The 18740-nt window shown below is 42.0% G+C and overlaps 1 protein-coding gene across 11 annotated transcripts in view; it reads left to right on the top strand.

Moving 5' to 3' along the window:
* The window catches only part of KCNIP1 (potassium voltage-gated channel interacting protein 1), a 1275893-nt gene that overhangs the window by 1080313 nt on the left and 176840 nt on the right, over positions 1–18740 (top strand). The window contains exon 9 of one of the 11 annotated variants that reach the window (XM_075856395.1): positions 17008–17039. The exons of the other annotated variants lie outside the window; for them this stretch is intronic. Within the exon in view, the coding sequence (XP_075712510.1) occupies positions 17008–17016 (9 nt within the window). The 3' untranslated portion in view covers positions 17017–17039. The remainder of the gene's footprint in view (positions 1–17007; positions 17040–18740) is intronic. 11 annotated transcript variants of the gene reach the window in all.

Raw genomic sequence — 18740 nt, 5'->3', positions numbered from 1 at the left:
AAATAAATTCCTCAAGGAGTGTAGTTTACAAAATGGGGTCACTACCTAGGGGTTTCCACTGTACTTGTACCTCAGTAGCTCTGCAAACGCGACATGGCACCCGAAAACCATTCCAGACAAATCTGAGCTTCAAATAGCGCTACTTCTGTTCTGAACCCTGTCGTGGGTCCAAACAGCAATTTAATACCACACATGGGGTATTCCCGTAATCGGGAGAAGTTGCTTTACAAATTTTGGGGTTCTTTTTCTCCTTTATTCCTAGTAAAAATTAAACATTTCTAAGTTTTCTCAGAAAAAAAGTCGATTTTCATATTCACGGCCGAATTCCACTAAATTCTGCAAAAAACCTGTGGGGTCAAAATGCTAACTATACCACTAGGAAAATTCCTTGAGGGGTGTAGTTTCCAAAATAGGGTCACTTTTGGGTGTTTCCACTGTTTTGGTCCCTCCAGGACGTTGCAAACGCGACATGTCACCGAAAACCAATCCAGCAAAATCTGGGCTCCAAAATCCAAATGGCGCTGTTTCTCTTCTGAGCTCTGCTGTGGGTCCAAACAGCAGTTTATTAACACATATGAGGTATTTATGTAATCGGGAGAAGTTGCTTTACAAATTTTGGGGTTCTTTTTCTCCTTTGTTCCTAGTAAAAATTAAACATTTCTACGTTTTCTCAGAAAAAAAGTAGATTTTCATATTCACGGCCGAATTCCACTAAATTCTGCAACAAACCTGTGGGGTCAAAATGCTAACTATACCACTAGGAAAATTCCTTGAGGGGTGTAGTTTCCAAAATGGGGTCACTTTTGGGGTGTTTCCACTGTTTTGGTCCCTCCAGGACGTTGCAAACGTGACATGCCACCAAAAAGCAATCCAGCAAAATCTGGGCTCCAAAATCCAAATGGCGCTGTTTCTCTTCTGAGCTCTGCCGTGGGTCCAAACAGCAGTTTATTAACACATATGAGGTATTCCCGTAATCGGGAGAAGTTGCTTTACAAATTTTGGGGTTCTTTTTCTCCTTTATTCCTAGTAAAAATTAAACATTTCTAAGTTTTCTCAGAAAAAAAGTAGATTTTCATATTCACGGCCGAATTCCACTAAATTCTGCAAAAAACCTGTGGGGTCAAAATGCCAACTATACCACTAGGAAAATTCCTTGAGGGGTGTAGTTTCCAAAATGGGGGCACTTTTGGGGGGTTTCCACTGTTCTGGTCCCTCCAGGACGTTGCAAACAGGACATGGCACCGAAAATCATTCCAGCAAAATTTGTGCTCCAAAATCCAAATGCCGCTGTTTCCCTTCTGAGCCCTGCCGTGGGTCCAAACAGCAGTTTATTACCACATATGAAGTACTGCCGAAATCGGGAGAAAGTGCTTTATTAAAGCTGGGGTTCTTTTTCTGCTTTATTCCTTGGAAAAATTAAAAAATTCTATGTTTTTTCAGAAAAAAGGTGGATTTTCAATTTTACAGACTTTTTCCAATAAATTTAGCAAAAAACCTGTGGGGTTAAAATGCTAACTATACCACAAAGAAAATTCCTTGAGGGGTGTAGTTTCCGACACTTGCATTGTTGAAAGGCTCTGACTTACAGGGCATCATTCTGCCCTGCCAATCAGCGCCGTTCATAGACACAAGCGGCACAATGCCGTCATCGCGCCGCTTGAGTCTATGAAAGGTGATGATTGGCAGGGCACTATGACTTTCCCTGTCAATCAGCGCCTTTCAATAATGGAAGCGGCGCAAAGAGGTAATCTCGCCGCTTGAGTCGTTGAATGGCGCTGAATGGCCAGGCATGGAACGTACCCAGCCGTTCATCGCCTACAGTGCAGGAGGGGGTGGTGTCGGCTGGTATCAGTGGCATTGCCGCCCCCTCCGAGAGATTTCAGGCCGCCGTCATGGACGGTTTGCTCCTGGTGCTCCCCCACCTTCCCTCTTAGTTGAGCTCGGGGCACATGCCCCACCTGCCCCCCCCCTAGCTATGTCCCTGATTTAAAACCCTCCGATTATAACTACAGTTCCTGCCTGTGCAGACTGCTCTATTTGTTTATGCAACTCAGCTTTCATCTTATCAGTCTATAGATTACACTAATAATTCCAGGGGTTTACCTCCTTTGGTAACTCCATCCACGAGGTTTCCCACTATTGCCTCTATCACACTCACCTTAATATTACTTCTCACATACAGACATACACGACCACCTTTCCTATTTGCCCCGTCTTTCAGAAAAAGTGTAAAACCCTTAAGGGTATGTACACATGCAGTGTTTTCAGCCGTTTTTCGAGCCGTAAACGTCCCGAAAAACGGCTGAAAAATCAGAAGCAGAATGCCTCCAAACATCTGCCCATTGATTTCAATGGGAAATACGGCGTTCTGTTCCGACGGGGTGTTTTTTCAGGCCTTGTTTTCCAAAAACGGCACGTAAAAAGACGCCCATGAAAATAAGTGCATGTCACTTCTTGAGACGTTTTTGGAACCGTTTTTCATTGACTCTATAGAAAAACAGCTCTAAAAACGGCCGTCAAAAACACAGCAATTAAATGCGAATTTGATTGAAAAACTTCTTAAAATCAGGAGCTGTTTTCCCTTGTTTTTTATTTTGTATGTGCACATACCCTAAGATTTACAGCCCTGTCATGTAGAGCATCTACCCATGTTTCAGCAACACCAATTATATTAATATGTTCCTCTAGTTCCAAGCTCTCAAGCTCCCTGATTTTGATTGTTTTACTTCAGCCATTTGTGCGTTGCTTTCCAATTTTTTACATCCAGTATCAGAAAATGTTTGAATTGTTGTGAGAATTTTTATCTTCAATGTTGATTTGTGACAAATTAAGTTCCTTAGCCTGTTGCTGAGTCCTCTCAGCACACGCTAAGATCTGAAAATTATCAAATTCTCAAGCACCTAGCTCCAATCTGTGAAATGTGGAAGGGGCATAAAAACCAGAATGAAAGCAATGTTTTTAAACCACATAAAACCTCAAAAATCAGATCAAGTGGTGTGGGATGATTGCGCGATGCCTCCTTTTCGTCGATGTGACAGTTATTGCCACTTGTTGCAAACTGAGAGCGACAGAATCCTTGAACTGAGAAACCTTGGTTTATCACTCTGGCAGATCGCTATGTACCTAGGCCGAGATGTCAGCACTGTTCAACGTTGCGTGTCACGGAGGTTGGGAGAACAACATTGAACAGGAATGACAGCAAGAGGTGTGCAGAGAAGAACTTCTGCAAGGATGGTTTGTCTGATTGGAAGAATGGCGCAAGGGATTACTAGGGTGGCAGCCAAGCCTAGGGCAGCAACCAGTGTTGACAAAAAACATCAGAAGACGTTTACACGACATTGGGCTATGAGACCGGTGTCCAGCTACAGGTGTTCTATTGACTACAAACCACTGCTCTCAAAAGCTTAAACTACACAGCGTATCGAACCTGGAACCCGCAGCACGTTGGGGTGCAGCATTCCGGGTGAAATTTTTACCGGAAAGCAGCAGTAAAAAAAAAATACTTACCGTGGCAGATAACGAGGTGATGCATCCCTCCTTTGACTTCTGGTCCAGCCTCCCTGGATAATGCTGCAGGCCATGTTATCCAAGGAGGCCGGAGGAAGAAGCAGGGAGTTGTGGGTAAGTGTTACCTTTTTTTTTCTGAGTTGCGATTTTTGCGGCAGAATCGCTGCGATTCTGCCGCAAAAGTAACAACACTTGGCTATTTCTTGCGGGTATTGCATGCCCATTGAATTCAATGGAGAAATTTCGCAACAGAAAAGCAAAGAAAACACAGCATAAGGCTGGATTCACACGACCATGTTACGTCCGTAATGGACGGAACGTATTTCGGCCGGAAGTCCCGGACCGAACACACTGCAGGGAGCCGGGCTCCTAGCATCATAGTTATGTACGATGCTAGGAGTCCCTGCCTCTGAGTGGAACTACTGTCCCGTACTGTAATCATGTTTTCAGTACGGGACAGTTGTCCTGCAGCGAGGCAGGGACTCCTAGCATCGTACATAACTATGATGCTAGGAGCCCGGCTCCCTGCACTATGTTCGGTCCGGGACTTCCGGCCAAAATACGGTCCGTCCATTACGGACGTAACATGGTCGTGTGAATCCAGCCTAAATTGACATGCTGCAGATTTAAATTCCCCACTGCAGGTGAATTTACTACAGAGGTATGCACTCTGGAACTCCTACTCCAGTCATGCATACATATTGCAAATCGTGGACTTAAGCAAACCTCCAATCTTGCTACCTATTATCCCAGTTACAAAGAACAGTAAATAATACATTTTTTTGTAGTATTTCCCTCTGCAGGCTCTATGTCTAATTCTCAGTTTTCCCTGAGCTAGTAAGTGGAGCCTAACTGCTATCATGTCTGCCATACACGGCACACAGAGAAGAGGAGAATCCTGCTCTCCAATCGCTATCCATGAAATATATATATATATATATATATATATATATATATATATATATATATATATATATATATATATATATATATATATATGTATTTATTTATTTATTTTTTTAATCTGCAGCAGCATGAGATTACAAAGCAGTAATGAGCAGTGCAGCTCTTAATCCAGCACTGGGGTGAGATATAACACTTACTTGAAGCTGTGGCAGGGTCTCTTTGTGTGTGTCTTTGTCACTCTCTGTTCTGTCTTGAGAAGACGGATAAAGCAGTAAATTCAGAGTGAGTGAACAGTTAGGAGAAGTAGGGGAAGAATTGAGGATGTTAAGTGGAGAAAGAGGCATTTTTCTAATAATATGACATTAGAGGGGGGCTACCCCCTCTGACAGCCCATCACCCCCGCTGGCTGTCATCATGCCCCAAGGTCTGCCATCTTTGTAGTTCTATTATGCCCTGCAAGAAGCAGGGCTTTTTAGGAGCCTGTGCAAATCACTACATGTAAAATACATTAGTATTGCAGTATATTGTGGCAACAATCTAACGATTGCTGGTTAAAGTACTCTGGGGGGGTCTTATACAAAAATTAAAAAAGAGTTTAAGTTTTCTTTATGTAAAAGAAAAATAAAAAAAATTAATAAAAAATAAAAAAATAATACTAAAAATATATATACATATATATATATATATATATATATATATATATATATATATATATATATATATATATATATATATAGACACATTATACACACACTACCCTTCAAAAGTTTTAGGGTCACCCAGACAATTTTGTGTTTTCCATGAAAACTCACACTCATATTTATCAAATGAGTTGCAAAATGACTAGAAAATATGGTCAAGGCATTGACAAGGTTAGAAATGATGATTTTCATTTGAAATAATAATTTTCTCCTTCAAACTTAGCTTTCGTCAAAGAATGCTCGATTTACAGCAATTACAGCATTGCAGACCTTTGGCATTCTAGCTGTTAATTTGCTGAGGTAATCAGGAGAAATTTCACCCCATGCTTTCAGAAGCCCCTCCCACAAGTTGGATTGGCTTGATGGGCACTTCTTGCGTACCATATGGTCAAGCTGCTCCCACAACAGCTCTATGGGGTTGAGATCTGGTGACTGCGCTGGCCACTCCATTCCAGATAGAATACCAGCTGCCTGCTTCTACCCTAAATAGTTCTTGCATAATTTGGAGGTGTGCTTTGGGTCATTGTCATGTTGTAGGATGAAATTGGCTCCAATCAAGCGCTGTCCACAGGGTATGGCATGGTGTTGCAAAATGGAGTGACAGCCTTCCTTATTCAAAATCCCTTTTACCTTATACATTTCTCCCACTTTACCAGCACCAAAGCAACCCCAGACAATCACATTACCTCCACCATGCTTGACAGATGGCATCAGGCACTTTTCCAGCATCTTTTCAGTTCTTCTGCGTCTCACAAATGTTCTTCTGTGTGATCCAAATACCTCAAACTTCGATTCGTCTGTCCATAACACTTTTTTCCAATCTTCCTCTGTCCAATGTCTGTGTGCTTTTGCCCATATTAATCTTTTCCTTTTATTAGCCAGTCTCAGATACGGCTTTTTCTTTGCCACTCTGCCCTGAAGGCCAGCATCCTGGAGTCGCCTCTTCACTGTAGACGTTGACACTGGCGTTATGCGGGTACTATTTAATGAAGCTGCCAGTTGAGGACCTGTGAGGCGTCTATTTCTCAAACTAGAGACTCTAATGTACTTGTCTTGTTGCTCAGTTGTGCAGTGGGGCCACCCACTTCTCTTTCTACTCTGGTTACAGCCTGTTTGTGCTGTCCTCTGAAGTGAGTAGTACACACCGTTGTAGGAAATCTTCAGTTTCTTGGCAAATTTCTCGTATGGAATAGCCTTCATTTCTAAGAACAAGAATAGACTGTCGAGTTTCACATGAAAGCTCTCTTTTTCTAGCCATTTTGAGAGTTTAATCGAACCCACAAATGTAATGCTCCAGATTCTCAACTAGCTCAAAGGAAGGTCAGTTTTATAGCTCCTCTAAATAGCAATACTGTTTACAGCGGTGCTAACATAATTGCACAAGGGTTTTCAAGTGTTTTCTAATCATCCATTAGCCTTCTAACACAGTTAGCAGACACAATGTACCATTAGAACACTGGAGTGATGGTTGCTGGAAATGGGCCTCTATACACCTATGTAGATATTGCATTAAAAACCAGACGTTTGCAGCTAGAATAGTCATTTAGCACATTAACAATGTATAGAGTGTATTTCTGATTAATTTAATGTTATCTTCATTGAAAAAAAACTGTGCTTTTCTTTCAAAAATAAGGAAATTTCTAAGTGAACCTAAACTTTTGAAAGGTGGTGTATATATATATATATATATATATATATAAAATAGAAATTTTCACATTTCTTCCCTACAGCATTTAAAAAAACAAAACATAATTGCCACGTCTGTAAAAAGTCCAAATTACGGATGTAGCCATTTTTATCTTTACTCTGGTAACGTGCTGCAGCGTGATATCACACAACAAAAGCCATGGAAAAGTCATTGAAAAAGTCAAGATAGGGGGGCGTGGCTTGGACATGGCGCTGACCAGACGTGCTGCCTGAGAGCTCCGTTCCTGTACTTCCCTAACCCGATCATAAGCACATCAAAACGCAAAATTTCACTTACCTGATGGGCAGGAAATCCAAGGCCACCACTGGGACTCCTTATTTTACGAGGCAGATGTCGTCAACCGGCTCCATTCAGCGATTCCTCACCGACGCTGCTGCTGGAACGTCTTCCAAGATGGCGCCGACGGAGGGGAGACGAGCTGGCACCGGGACTCCGCTTGCAGAGGAGATATCTTCGGCGGCAGTAGCTGCTGCATCAGGTACAGGCAGTACCGCCTCCTCGGCCTCTGCGTCTCTGGGGCAGTTTCCTTCCCTGCTGGCAGGGGTAGAGATGTGCTCTTCTGGGGCAGTCATGGCGCTTCCTGCTCTGGACTGCTCACCACGTGGTGCTTGTCATGGAGCCCGGGTTTCTCCTTTTTCCTCCTCCTCTTCTGTGCTGGGGCCTGCAATGCTGCCTACCTCCTCTCCCAGGGCTCGGGATCCTCCTCCCTCTCTCCATAACGTTGGTTCTGCTGTTCTTGGGGATGATTTACAGGGCCTGAGACAACAGCTATCTGCATTGCCCACTAAACAGGACATGGAGCGTTATGTACACCGTCTGGAGACGACCTATAAATCAGAGATACAATCTCTCACCACTAATCTCTCTCAATTGTCTGACCAAGTTCAGCGCATGGAAGGTGACATTTCAACTGTTACACAGCAGCAAGTTTCTCATGCCGATCGGCTGGATCAAAACTCCCATCACATTCATGCGCTTTTTTAACCTGGCTGAGGATCATGAAAATCGGAATCGCCGTAAAAATATTCGGCTTAGGGGCATCCCTGAGGATATCACTCCGGGGCAACTCATATCCGCTTTACAGTCCCTGTTTAACTCCTTGCTGGAGCGCCCTGCTGGAGCGACCCGCTGGAGCTGGATAAAGCTCATAGGACTCTTGGTCCTAGTAACCCGAATCCTAATAGGCCTGGAGATGTGCTATGCCGTGTCCATTTTTTCTCTCTCAAGGAGCAGATCATGAGGAAGGCACGGGATAAAGGCAAAGTTTTGTTGAATGGGCTCAAGATTCAGCTGTTGTCTGATTTGTCCAGGATGGACAAACGCCGAGTGCTGCGTCCTTTGCTGGATGTTCTGAGAGAACATGAGATCCCCTATTCCTGGGGTCACCCCTTTCAGCTGCAGGTTCGCCAGGATGGGGCGCTGTTGTGTGTTCGAGACCCAGGGGATGTTCCAGATTTCTGCTCTGCTCTCCGTGTGCCTAGGGTTTCCCTTCCTGATTGGCCTTATGTTCCCCTTCCACCGCCACGTCCACGATCACGCAGGCGTGGTCGCTCTCCTGCTTTTCCTATGGGTCGTCATGCTGATCCGATGTAATACCGTCCAGATGTCTCCTTTGCGGCCTGCTGTCAGATTTGAATTTTCATTTTAATTATTATTGCATCCATCATATGAGGTGATTGTCTGAAGTGTTTAATGTGAAATTGTCGTTTGTGTTCGTTCTTTTGCTCTAGGTGGATGCTGTTGGAGAACAGATAGGCCACTTGCTGGGGGTCAATTGCTGTTGCTGAGCTAACAGAGTTGCTTCTACGTGAATGTTATATTACTATTTATGTTATTTCTAATTGCCTGTATGTACATTTATACTGACAATGAATGTATTCAGGGGAGTTTTTTTCTCTGATGGGGGTTCTTTATATTCCTGCTAATGCTGTATGCCATTGCTTAATTATCTTGGGATATTATGCCTAATACCTTGGTTTCTTTTCCTCTTATGTTATGTCTGTATTAGCTATGTGATATTTTACTGGGTTGGGGGGTGCGGGGCACTGACTAGACCTTGTCCTGACACTTCTCCTCTTAGGGACTCACTGGTAGTATCCGGTGTATATTGGATTGTGTCTTCTTGATTAGATCAAAGAGTGGGTGATTGTTTCACCCGTTTGTTTGTCTGTTGTCGTGTCTCCCTCCCTTGTCTGTATTGTCCCCTTCGCCACTGCTTTAGCGCATTTATTAGTTTGCTCCTTCTGATTGAGGTGGTAATGGCACAGTTGAAGGTTTGTACCTTTAATGCTAGAGGGCTAAATGTCCCGGAAAAACGCTTGCAGATATTGTATAACATGCACAAAGAGCGGGTACATATCTTGTTCCTACAGGAGACTCACTTTCAGGTGAGCCATAGACCACAGTTTACGAATCGATATTATCCGGTCTGGTTCCACAGTGCCAACCCGGAATCCAAGTCCAAGGGCACTAGTATATGTATTCACAAGTCACTGTCTCATAAAACCATAAATGTCCTTGTTGACCCGGATGGTCGGTATGTTTTTCTCAAATTGTCCATTCGGAATAAGATCTTCACTTTGGCTAATTTGTATCTGCCCAATCAGGATCAAGCTCGAGTGGGCCGATTGTTTTTGAAGAAATTAGAGGAGTTCTCAGAGGGCGTTTTACTTGTAGGAGGCGATTTTAACTTTACTAAGTCGCACTTGGGGGCATTGAAGACTGTGATGCATTCCATGCAATTGATTGAGGTGTGGAAGAGTCTGCACCCTCAGGTAAAAGAGTATACTTAATTCTCCACACTGCACAATATGTACAGTAGGCTAGACGCTTTTCTGGTTAGCCACCATTTGCTTACCTGGCATCCTACTTCTGAGGTGGGCCCTATGGTTTGGTCGGATCATGCCCCTGTATTTCTGACACTTACATTTCCTAATTCGGTGCCCAATTTCCAGTCCTGGAAAATCAATGATAATTTACTGCAAGATGCAGTGTGTGTGTCGGCCCTTAAGGATTCGCTCACCGGCTTTTTTGAGGTTCATGCGCATGAATCTACTCCCTTGCCGCTCCAGTGGGAGGCACTGAAGTGTGTAGTTAGAGGAGTCCTGATACAACATGGGGCACGATTGAAGCAGGAAAAGAGGGTAGCTATTGCACGTCTCCTTACTCAAATACGGGATTTGGAATCTTGCCATAAGCGCGTTCCTTCCTCACAGATTTTTGTGGAACTTACTACAGCGAGAGAATCCTTACGTTCTCTAATAGATCAGTCACACGCTCAGTACAGGGATCGGATGCGGAAGCATTCTTACGAATTTGCGGGCAAATGTGGCAGGTCTTTGGCACGGATACTGCATCCCTGCACACAAGCGTCATACATCCCTAAAATTACATAATCCTCGGGCGGTGAGGTTCATGACCCGGTTGGCATTACTGATTGCTTTAGACAATATTACTCGGCCTTGTATAATCTCAAAGGCCAATTTCATGATATGCAGGCTGATGCGTTACAGGATAAAATCGACCGTTATGTCCATGACACTGCGTTGCCGTCTTTGGAGGATGGGGAGGCTTTGGGACTCGAGGAAGATTTTTTGGAATCGGAAGTGGAGTGTGCAATTGGAGACTCTCCCTTGGGCAAGAGTCCAGGACCTGATGGGTTTAATAATAAATTCTATAAGACATTTAAAGATCAACTGGCTCCTTTTTTGACGAAAGTCTTTAACTCTGTGTCTTCCTCCTGTCCCTTTGCGCCTCAGTCCCTCGAGGCTCACATTACCCTTCTACCAAAGCCGGGGAAGGACCCGACGTCGTGCGCAAACTTCAGGCCCATATCACTGATTAATGTAGATTTAAAGCTTTTCGTGAAGTTGCTCGCCTCTCGCTTGTCGCCGTTATTGCCTGGCTTGATCATGGATGATCAGGTGGGGTTTGTACGCAGTTGGGAAGCGCGGGATAATACTAACAAGACCCTTCTTTTAACGTCATATTGCCAAACCCGTAACATACCGATGTGTTTACTCTCGGTCGATGCCGAAAAGGCTTTTGACAGGGTGCACTGGGTGTACCTCCGCAGTGTCCTGACGCAGGTTGGCCTAGGCACCACTATGGTGGATAGGATTATGGCATACCAATGGCCTACAGCTCGTGTTCGAGTTAATGGCCTGTTATCTGACTCCTTGTCCATCACTAATGGCACAAGACAGGGGTGCACACTCTCGCCTCTATTGTATGTTTTGGTCATGGAACACCTGGCCGTGGCACTGCAGAGCAACCCTAATGTTAATGGCATATGTGTTGGCACACAACATCACAAACTGGCGCTATATGCCGATGATCTGCTTGTGTACATTACGACCCCCATGATTTACTTGCCATCTTTGACGGGGGAGTTTGAGCGCTTTGGTGATTTAAGTAATTTTACAGTCAATTACTCTAAATCGGAGGCCCTGAATATATCTCTGGATGCTCCTTTGGCTGCCCATCTCGCTCGGGTTTTCCCGTTTAAGTGGCAATCTAAATCCTTAAAATACTTGGGGGTGCATATCCCCACACAACAGTCAGATTTGCTTGCCTTGAATTACACGCCCATTCTGCAGCGTACCTTGAGGCTATTGGTGGCGTACGGCGGAAACAGCATGTCATGGTTTGGGCGTATTAATGCAGTTAAAATGGACATATTGCCCAAATTCCTATACATCTTCCAGACCGTCCCTATATTAGTACCAACGGGTTTCTTCCAGACCTTACATAGGGCCATAACTAAATTTGTATGGGGCTCCTCTAAGCCTCGCATTGGTTTTGCTGTAATCAGTCGGCCGAAAGTGGAGGGCGGCGCAGGTCTACCGGATTTTAAACACTACCATCAAGCTGCGATACTTATGAGAGTGGGGGATTGGTTCCGCTCGGAAATGGGTTTGCAATGGGTGCGCATTGAGAAGGCTATGTCTTCCCTTGCATTGTCTTCTCTGCCTTGGTTGTCTGTCCTCCAGCGACCAACGTCTTCTCTGCCTTTCCTCACAAGTCAGTTTCTTGTAGTTTGGGAACGGATCATTGGTACTTTGGACCTTGTTCACTGTCCGGGTCCTCTGACTCCTCTTTTTGATAACCCTTCCTTCCCTCCGGCGGTGGGTGTGGATACATTCCTCTGTTGGGAGAGAGGGGAGGGTGGATATTTGGCTGACACCCTTACACTTGATGGTGCAATCTTACCGCTGACTGCTGTCCTATTTTCAGTTGCGTTTATATCTTTCTTCCATGGGTGATTGTCTTGTGTTGCTACAGGATAAGACTCCTCTGGAACACTATTTGTCATTGGATACTACTCCTTCTCATGTGCTGTCCTATTTACATGGGATCCTTCGGCCTAGATACTCTTACTCTCAGTTGTCCTTCACTACAGCATGGGATGAGGAAATGGGGATTCGACATTCTGAAGAAGAATGGGGAACTTCTTTCTTTCTAGCTCACAAGTTACCAACTTCTTGTTTTGCTCAGGAGAAGAACTATAAGATACTCACCAGATGGTACCGTTGTCCTGCCCTGTTGCATAGGATATTTCCTTATGTGTCTGCTGATTGTTGGAGGTGTGGGGAGGCTCCTGGAACTATGTTGCACATTTGGTGGGACTGTCCCAAGCTCCATCCCTTCTGGGCAAAAAATTTTGATCTGAGTAACAAGCTTTTTAGCACTGAGGTTCTGACCTCAGCTTCTATTGGACTACTTTCCATGGTTCCTGGATCACTCCCACACCTCAAAAAGGGTGTCTTTAGGCATTTTCTGACCGCAGCGAGAAAGGTAATCCCTCGACACTGGAAGTCTAGTACTGTGCCTTCTTTGCAGGAATGGGTAACGGAGTTGAACTGGATTATGAGGATGGAGGAGTTGATGTCCGCTGATCGGGGCAAATCTGTGCTCTTTGTCCAAACTTGGGCAGTATGGTCTGGATTCCGGGGTGGTGCTGATCTGTCTCTCTGATTGGATGGCCTCTTCTGAACAGCTTATATAGCTAAGCTTGGTGTGCGCTGACCGTATGTGTTTCACTTTGTTGTCTTGTGTCTGTGTGAATTTACGTTTACATATGCACTTATACGTGCCAATTCTTACCCAATTGTAGGGACTGGTTTCCCTAAATATTGCACTATTTCTGCTGTGAACATGGTACTGTTTCTTGCCATTGAATTTCATATTGATGCTAAACCTTGCTGGTTGGGAGGCTACCTCCTAATGATGTTCATATGTTTCTGTAATATTTCTACGATGTGAAGGTACTATCTTGCACTGCGTACAAAATTCTTTGCAAATTAGTGAAACGTTTTATATGCTCTATTATATTTTCAAAATAAAAATCTTTGATAAAGAAAAAAATGAAACAGTCAAGATAAAGGATCTTGCCATTGTGTATTTAATGCGTTAAAAGTCAATATCAAGCTGGCTACATCTGTATTCCAGTTTAACATTATTTAACCTGCACAGTGAACGCAGTAAAAAAATATAAACAGACAGACTTGCTGTGTTTTTGGTCACCTCATCTTCCACAAATAAGAGAATAAAATGGGATTAAAAACTCGTATGTATCCCATAATGGTACCAATAAAAACTACAGTTAGACCTATCCATAATCTGATGTCCCTCTTAGTATGTAACATGGTATACCATCTAGAAACAACACCTATAAATACCACAAGACTATGTAGTAAACCAACACATAATTATTACAATATATCTTTTTTAGTACATGTATCACAAGAACGACCACCACCTCAGGAACCCGACGCGCATTTCGCCGTCAGCTTTCTCAAGGGGTTTTGAGGTGGAAAAGATGAGTGGAGCATTTATAATAGAAAAAAAAGGGCACGCCATATTGTGACCAATAGAATGATGGAGAGAAATTAGTTACCTTTAAGGATAGTAATAAATATCACAGCTGAAATATAATGTCAATAACGGTCAACCATGATATTTACATGGCACATGAAACATCCCCAGCATACAAAACGCCGTGTGCCAGACCTGGCGTCCAGTAGACATGGACTGGGTATATCCAGCGAAGTCCAACTCAGTACGTATGTTATAAAAAATACCGCCCACCCCGCAAAACATAAGCCCTCACATCTCTCAATCAACGGAGAAATAAGACTTATGGCTTTGAAAACATGGAGACACAAAGCAAATTTTATTTTTTCCTTCTAAGTAGTAAATCGTAAAAACACTATATAAATTTGGTATCGCCGCAATCATATTGACCCACAGAGTACAGTTAACATGTAATTTTTATTTATACCAAAGATGAAAGAAAGATGCAGATAGCAACTATTAGGTATAAAAAAAAATAAGGACATCTTTATTAACAAATTATAAATACATATAAAAATGGTCCACAGACACACTAAAAAGGGGACAGCCTAATCAGAATGCCCTAATTAATAGGGGACAGAGTATAGGTATAATACATACTGTCAGCATAGGAATACATAGAAAATAGTAATTTCAACAGCGTATTACATATATGCCTATGGTACAGTTTAGTTAGTCAGAAGCAATCATACTGACCCATGATGTAGTAACTGAACAGAGCAACAGCTTGGCATCCACCCCGATGTGCATTTCGGCGCACTTCCCATTACACCCCACAAATAATTTTTTTCCAGTTTCCCAGTACATTATATGGTACAATAAAAAAAACTACAACTCGTCAATGAAACATAAAAAAAAAATTTTGGCTTTTAGAAGGTGGTAAGGGAAAGATGAAAATTAAAATCTGAAAAATGGCTGTGGCAGGAAGAGATTAAATTATAGCACACGAGAACATTTAACCCCTCCCCTTAATTAGGTTCTCAGCAGAATAGAAAAAAAGGTTTTGAAATTGTATCAATAGTTATTACACAAGCTGCACAACAAAGAACATTGCTATATTCTATATGCGACCACTCAAGCAGTCCACAAAAATCACTCAATACTATAAACTCTTTTAACAAAAATTGTTTTACTCCACTTATTCGCAAGCCACTTAGTCCAGCAAGCCCAGTGACAGTTTGTATATATTTAGACAGGGCAGATACGCTGCATAAAAGTACACAGCGTATCCGACATGGAGATTGCAGGTAATTTCCGCCCAAAAAATGCACCAAATTGTGGTGCAATTTTTCGTGTGAAATATCTGCTGTGGAAAACAGCGGATTAAAAAAAAAAGTTACACCCTTATTTGAAATCGCTCTTTGGCACGTTTGTCACGATCTCGAACATAAATTAATCTAAATCACAGGTTTTAGACATCGCCCTTTCTCCATTAGAAAAAGCATATCTACTTGAGGATTTCCCATATGATTGGTCACGAGACACAATAAGTTACCTAGGGATTAACATCACTGCAGACCTCTCATATATATATATATATATATATATATATATATATATATATATATATATATATATATATATATATATATATATATATATGTATATAAATTGAATTATTTACCTTTACTACATGATATACCAAAAATCATAGAACTTTGGAATGTTCCAGCAAGAATCTGCCTAAATGTATTGTTTTGCCAAAATTGATGTATCTATTCCAGACTCTGCCTATCAGTATTCCATATTAATTTTTTATCTCTATTGGAATAATTTTTTCTTCTTTTATTTGGAAATCCAAAAATCCCAGAATTCCTTTAAGACACTCTCAAGACATGATCGAAAGGGTGGTATAAGTTTACCGGACCCTTCTTTATATTATAAAGCGGATCAAGTAGATAGAGTTCTGGGCTGGATGAGAAGTCCACCTCATAAACTTTGGATTCAAGTAGAGGAATCTATTTCTCAATTACCGCTTACTTAATTTTAAACTGTAACAACCTATCTCTATACCAAATAAGGCCTTATTGAAAGCAACTTTCCTGACTTGGAAATCAATAAACATCTCATGTCCTCTCTCATCCTTCCCTTCACCAACCCTTTAATTGAGAGATCAATCTATTTTTGTTTGTTATGGGTAATAGCGCAATACCAGTATCACTTCTGCAGAACAAGAAGCCCTATACCACTTTATCAGAATTTGGCTCTATCCCTTCAATTCAGGAAATGTGTGTTCTCTTTAGACTTGCCTAAAATTAGTTTCCTGCTCTACTGTATAATACAATTAGGTCACCATCTTGGTTTGAATCTTTAGTCTTAGTTCATTGGCTTCCTATTAAAATTATTTTTTCTACATACAAACACTTATTATCAAGCTCCTATATGGATTCCTGCCTTTTAACATCTATAAGGGCTTCGGAGACAGACCTTGACATAGAGCTTACGGATACGCAAATAAATACCATGTTCCTAGCTCCTAAGTTAGATTCAAGATGTGTTAGAGTACAGGAGAATGCCTTTAAAGTTCTTACAAGATGGTATATGACTCCTGAGAAAATTAACCGAATTGATTCAAACAACCCAGTTACCTGTTGGAAATGTGGAGGTGAAAGGGGTACATGTATTTATATGTGGTGGCCATGATCTGTTGTCACACCGTTGTGGAAAGTATTACATTTTAACACAGTCTGTAAAATGCAGCTTAATAAAGAAATCATCCTTTTACATTTATTTCCCCAAGGCGCTAAAGTTGGAAACCTTAGATTAGCCAGACATTTATTATCATTAGCCTGGCTGCTATTATCAAAATGTTGGAAAGCATCTCATCCTCCCCCACTTTCTGTATGGAAGTTAAAGGTTGATAATATATATCGTCTAGAAGAAATAGCGCATTGGGAGACTAAAAATCATATATGAAATTTAAGGCCATGTGGAATTCCTGGGGAATTTAAAGAGGCTTCTCTCTTATTAAATCAACATATACATGTAATAATTGTCTGGACTTTTCTTAAATTCCATTTTTGATTTTGGGTACATCCTCCTCCCCCCACCACCAGTTTATCATCCCCCTGCCCCCTCCCCCTAAATATGTTATCTTTCTATGTTTACTCTCTGGTCTTAAACTTATTACAAATGTTTTGGAAATAATTTTTCATAAAATGTAAAATCTTTAAAACTATGAAATTGATGAATATTCTGTGATAATTAGACTATTTTGAAAACACATTTATTAATGTAAGGCAACCTGTTTGCTTTATATACTTATCTTCTAAAGATTTTCTGTATTTCGTTTACATTGAATGTAACTTAACCTGTCAATTGATTGTGCAGGACATCTGAGGGACGCGTCGCCGTGACTACAGGTAAGTATAACCATTTTTTTCTGAGTTACAATTTTTGTGGCGGAATCGCACAAAATTGCAACATCTGCTATCTGCTGTGGGTTTTACCTCCCCATTAAATTCAATGGCGAAAACCCGCAACAGAAAATCAGCGATTTCACAAAATAAATTGACATGCTGCAGATTAAAGAAACACACCACAGGTCAATTTATGAACAGTTTTTCGGCTGATTTTTTACGCAGTGTGTGGATGTGATTTGTTCAAATCTCATCCACTCTGTTACTACTGTAATATACTGCACATTATTCACAATGAAATACATTGCGGAAAATCTGCAGTATTTACGCTACATGTGAACATACCCTGTGAAGATTGTATCTGAGTTTAAATTGTAGTGCAATAGATTACAGGGCAGGCCAGGAAAAACAGAACCCAGTCTTCCTTTTCTAGTTTGCATAGGATATTGGACCTCTTTCGTCAAAACTGTATTACAATAAAACTGTCTTTTGCCCATAGCAACCAACCAGAGCTCTGTCCTCTTTAATTTACCAGAGCAGTGGGCCAGGAAAAACAGAACCCAATTTTCCTTTTCTAGTTTGCATAGGATATTGGACCTCTTTCGTCAAAACTGTATTACAATAAAACTGTCTTTTGCCAATAGCAACCAACCAGAGCTCCGTCATCTTTAATTTACTTGAGCAGTTTAAGAAATGAATGCAGCCCATTGTATCCTTCCCTGCTACGCATGTGGTATTCTTGTGTGAGGGCATAAGTGTTGCGCGCGAGCGTGTAAAACACTTTTCGATTCAAAAAAGCATTGCGGGGCCTATGTTCACACACAGGCTCATTGAAAGAAACACAGGACAGTTTTTCTGTTCAATTTTTGGACCTTTCCATTCCAGCAAAATACGTGGTTTGGTGCAGAAGTGACGTAACACAGGATCTGTGGCCGTTGCCAAAAAAATATATAAACAACCACGTGTTCGGACACCCATTACTGTTGCAGACATCCAGGAGAGGATTAGGAGTAGCACGAGGAAATCGATGCGAAAACTATACTAGCAGGCACACATCAGCAAAACAAAATATTGGGGTGTTCTGAAATCACTTCACATAAAGCCAGACCGAGTGTCAGTTGTTCAAGAGCTAAAGGACGGGGGGGGGGGGGGTTATTAAAGTGTGTGGCGTATAGCAATTGGCTACTGGATATAAGCATAGACAACCATTTGAACTTGTAGCAGTACATCATGTCCGATGAAGCACAAGTTATGCTGTGCGCAAACTTATCTAACCAGATGTTTTTATTCGCAAAACAATGGGTATTGGTACACAGAAAATTCCCACAGGCTGCACCAACAGGCACTTAATAATCCAAAAATATGTGTTTTATTCCTAGTTCTGACCACATTTTACTCACTTCCCAAAATCCATAAGGGGATAGCACCCCTAAAGGGAAGACCAATTGTATTGGATGGGGAGTATAAACCAGTACATTGGAACGCATATAGATTACATACTATGTCCCTTCGTCAATGCATTACCCTCGTACGCCCAAGACCTCAAATTACCTTTCGTAGAGGGAGGAGCCTAAGGGATCGCCTAGTCAACAACCATTATGCCCCACCACAGCCACAGGATAATTGGCTGTCCAGAAAGCCAATGGGGCCATTTAGATGTGGAACATGCCTTGTCTGTGACCAGTTATTGCCGTCATGCACATT

Source organism: Rhinoderma darwinii, chromosome 3, assembly GCF_050947455.1.
Source record: "Rhinoderma darwinii isolate aRhiDar2 chromosome 3, aRhiDar2.hap1, whole genome shotgun sequence".
NCBI lineage: Eukaryota > Metazoa > Chordata > Amphibia > Anura > Rhinodermatidae > Rhinoderma > Rhinoderma darwinii.
Note: the sequence above shows the minus strand (reverse complement) of the source record. Positions and strands in the feature narration are given on the sequence as shown.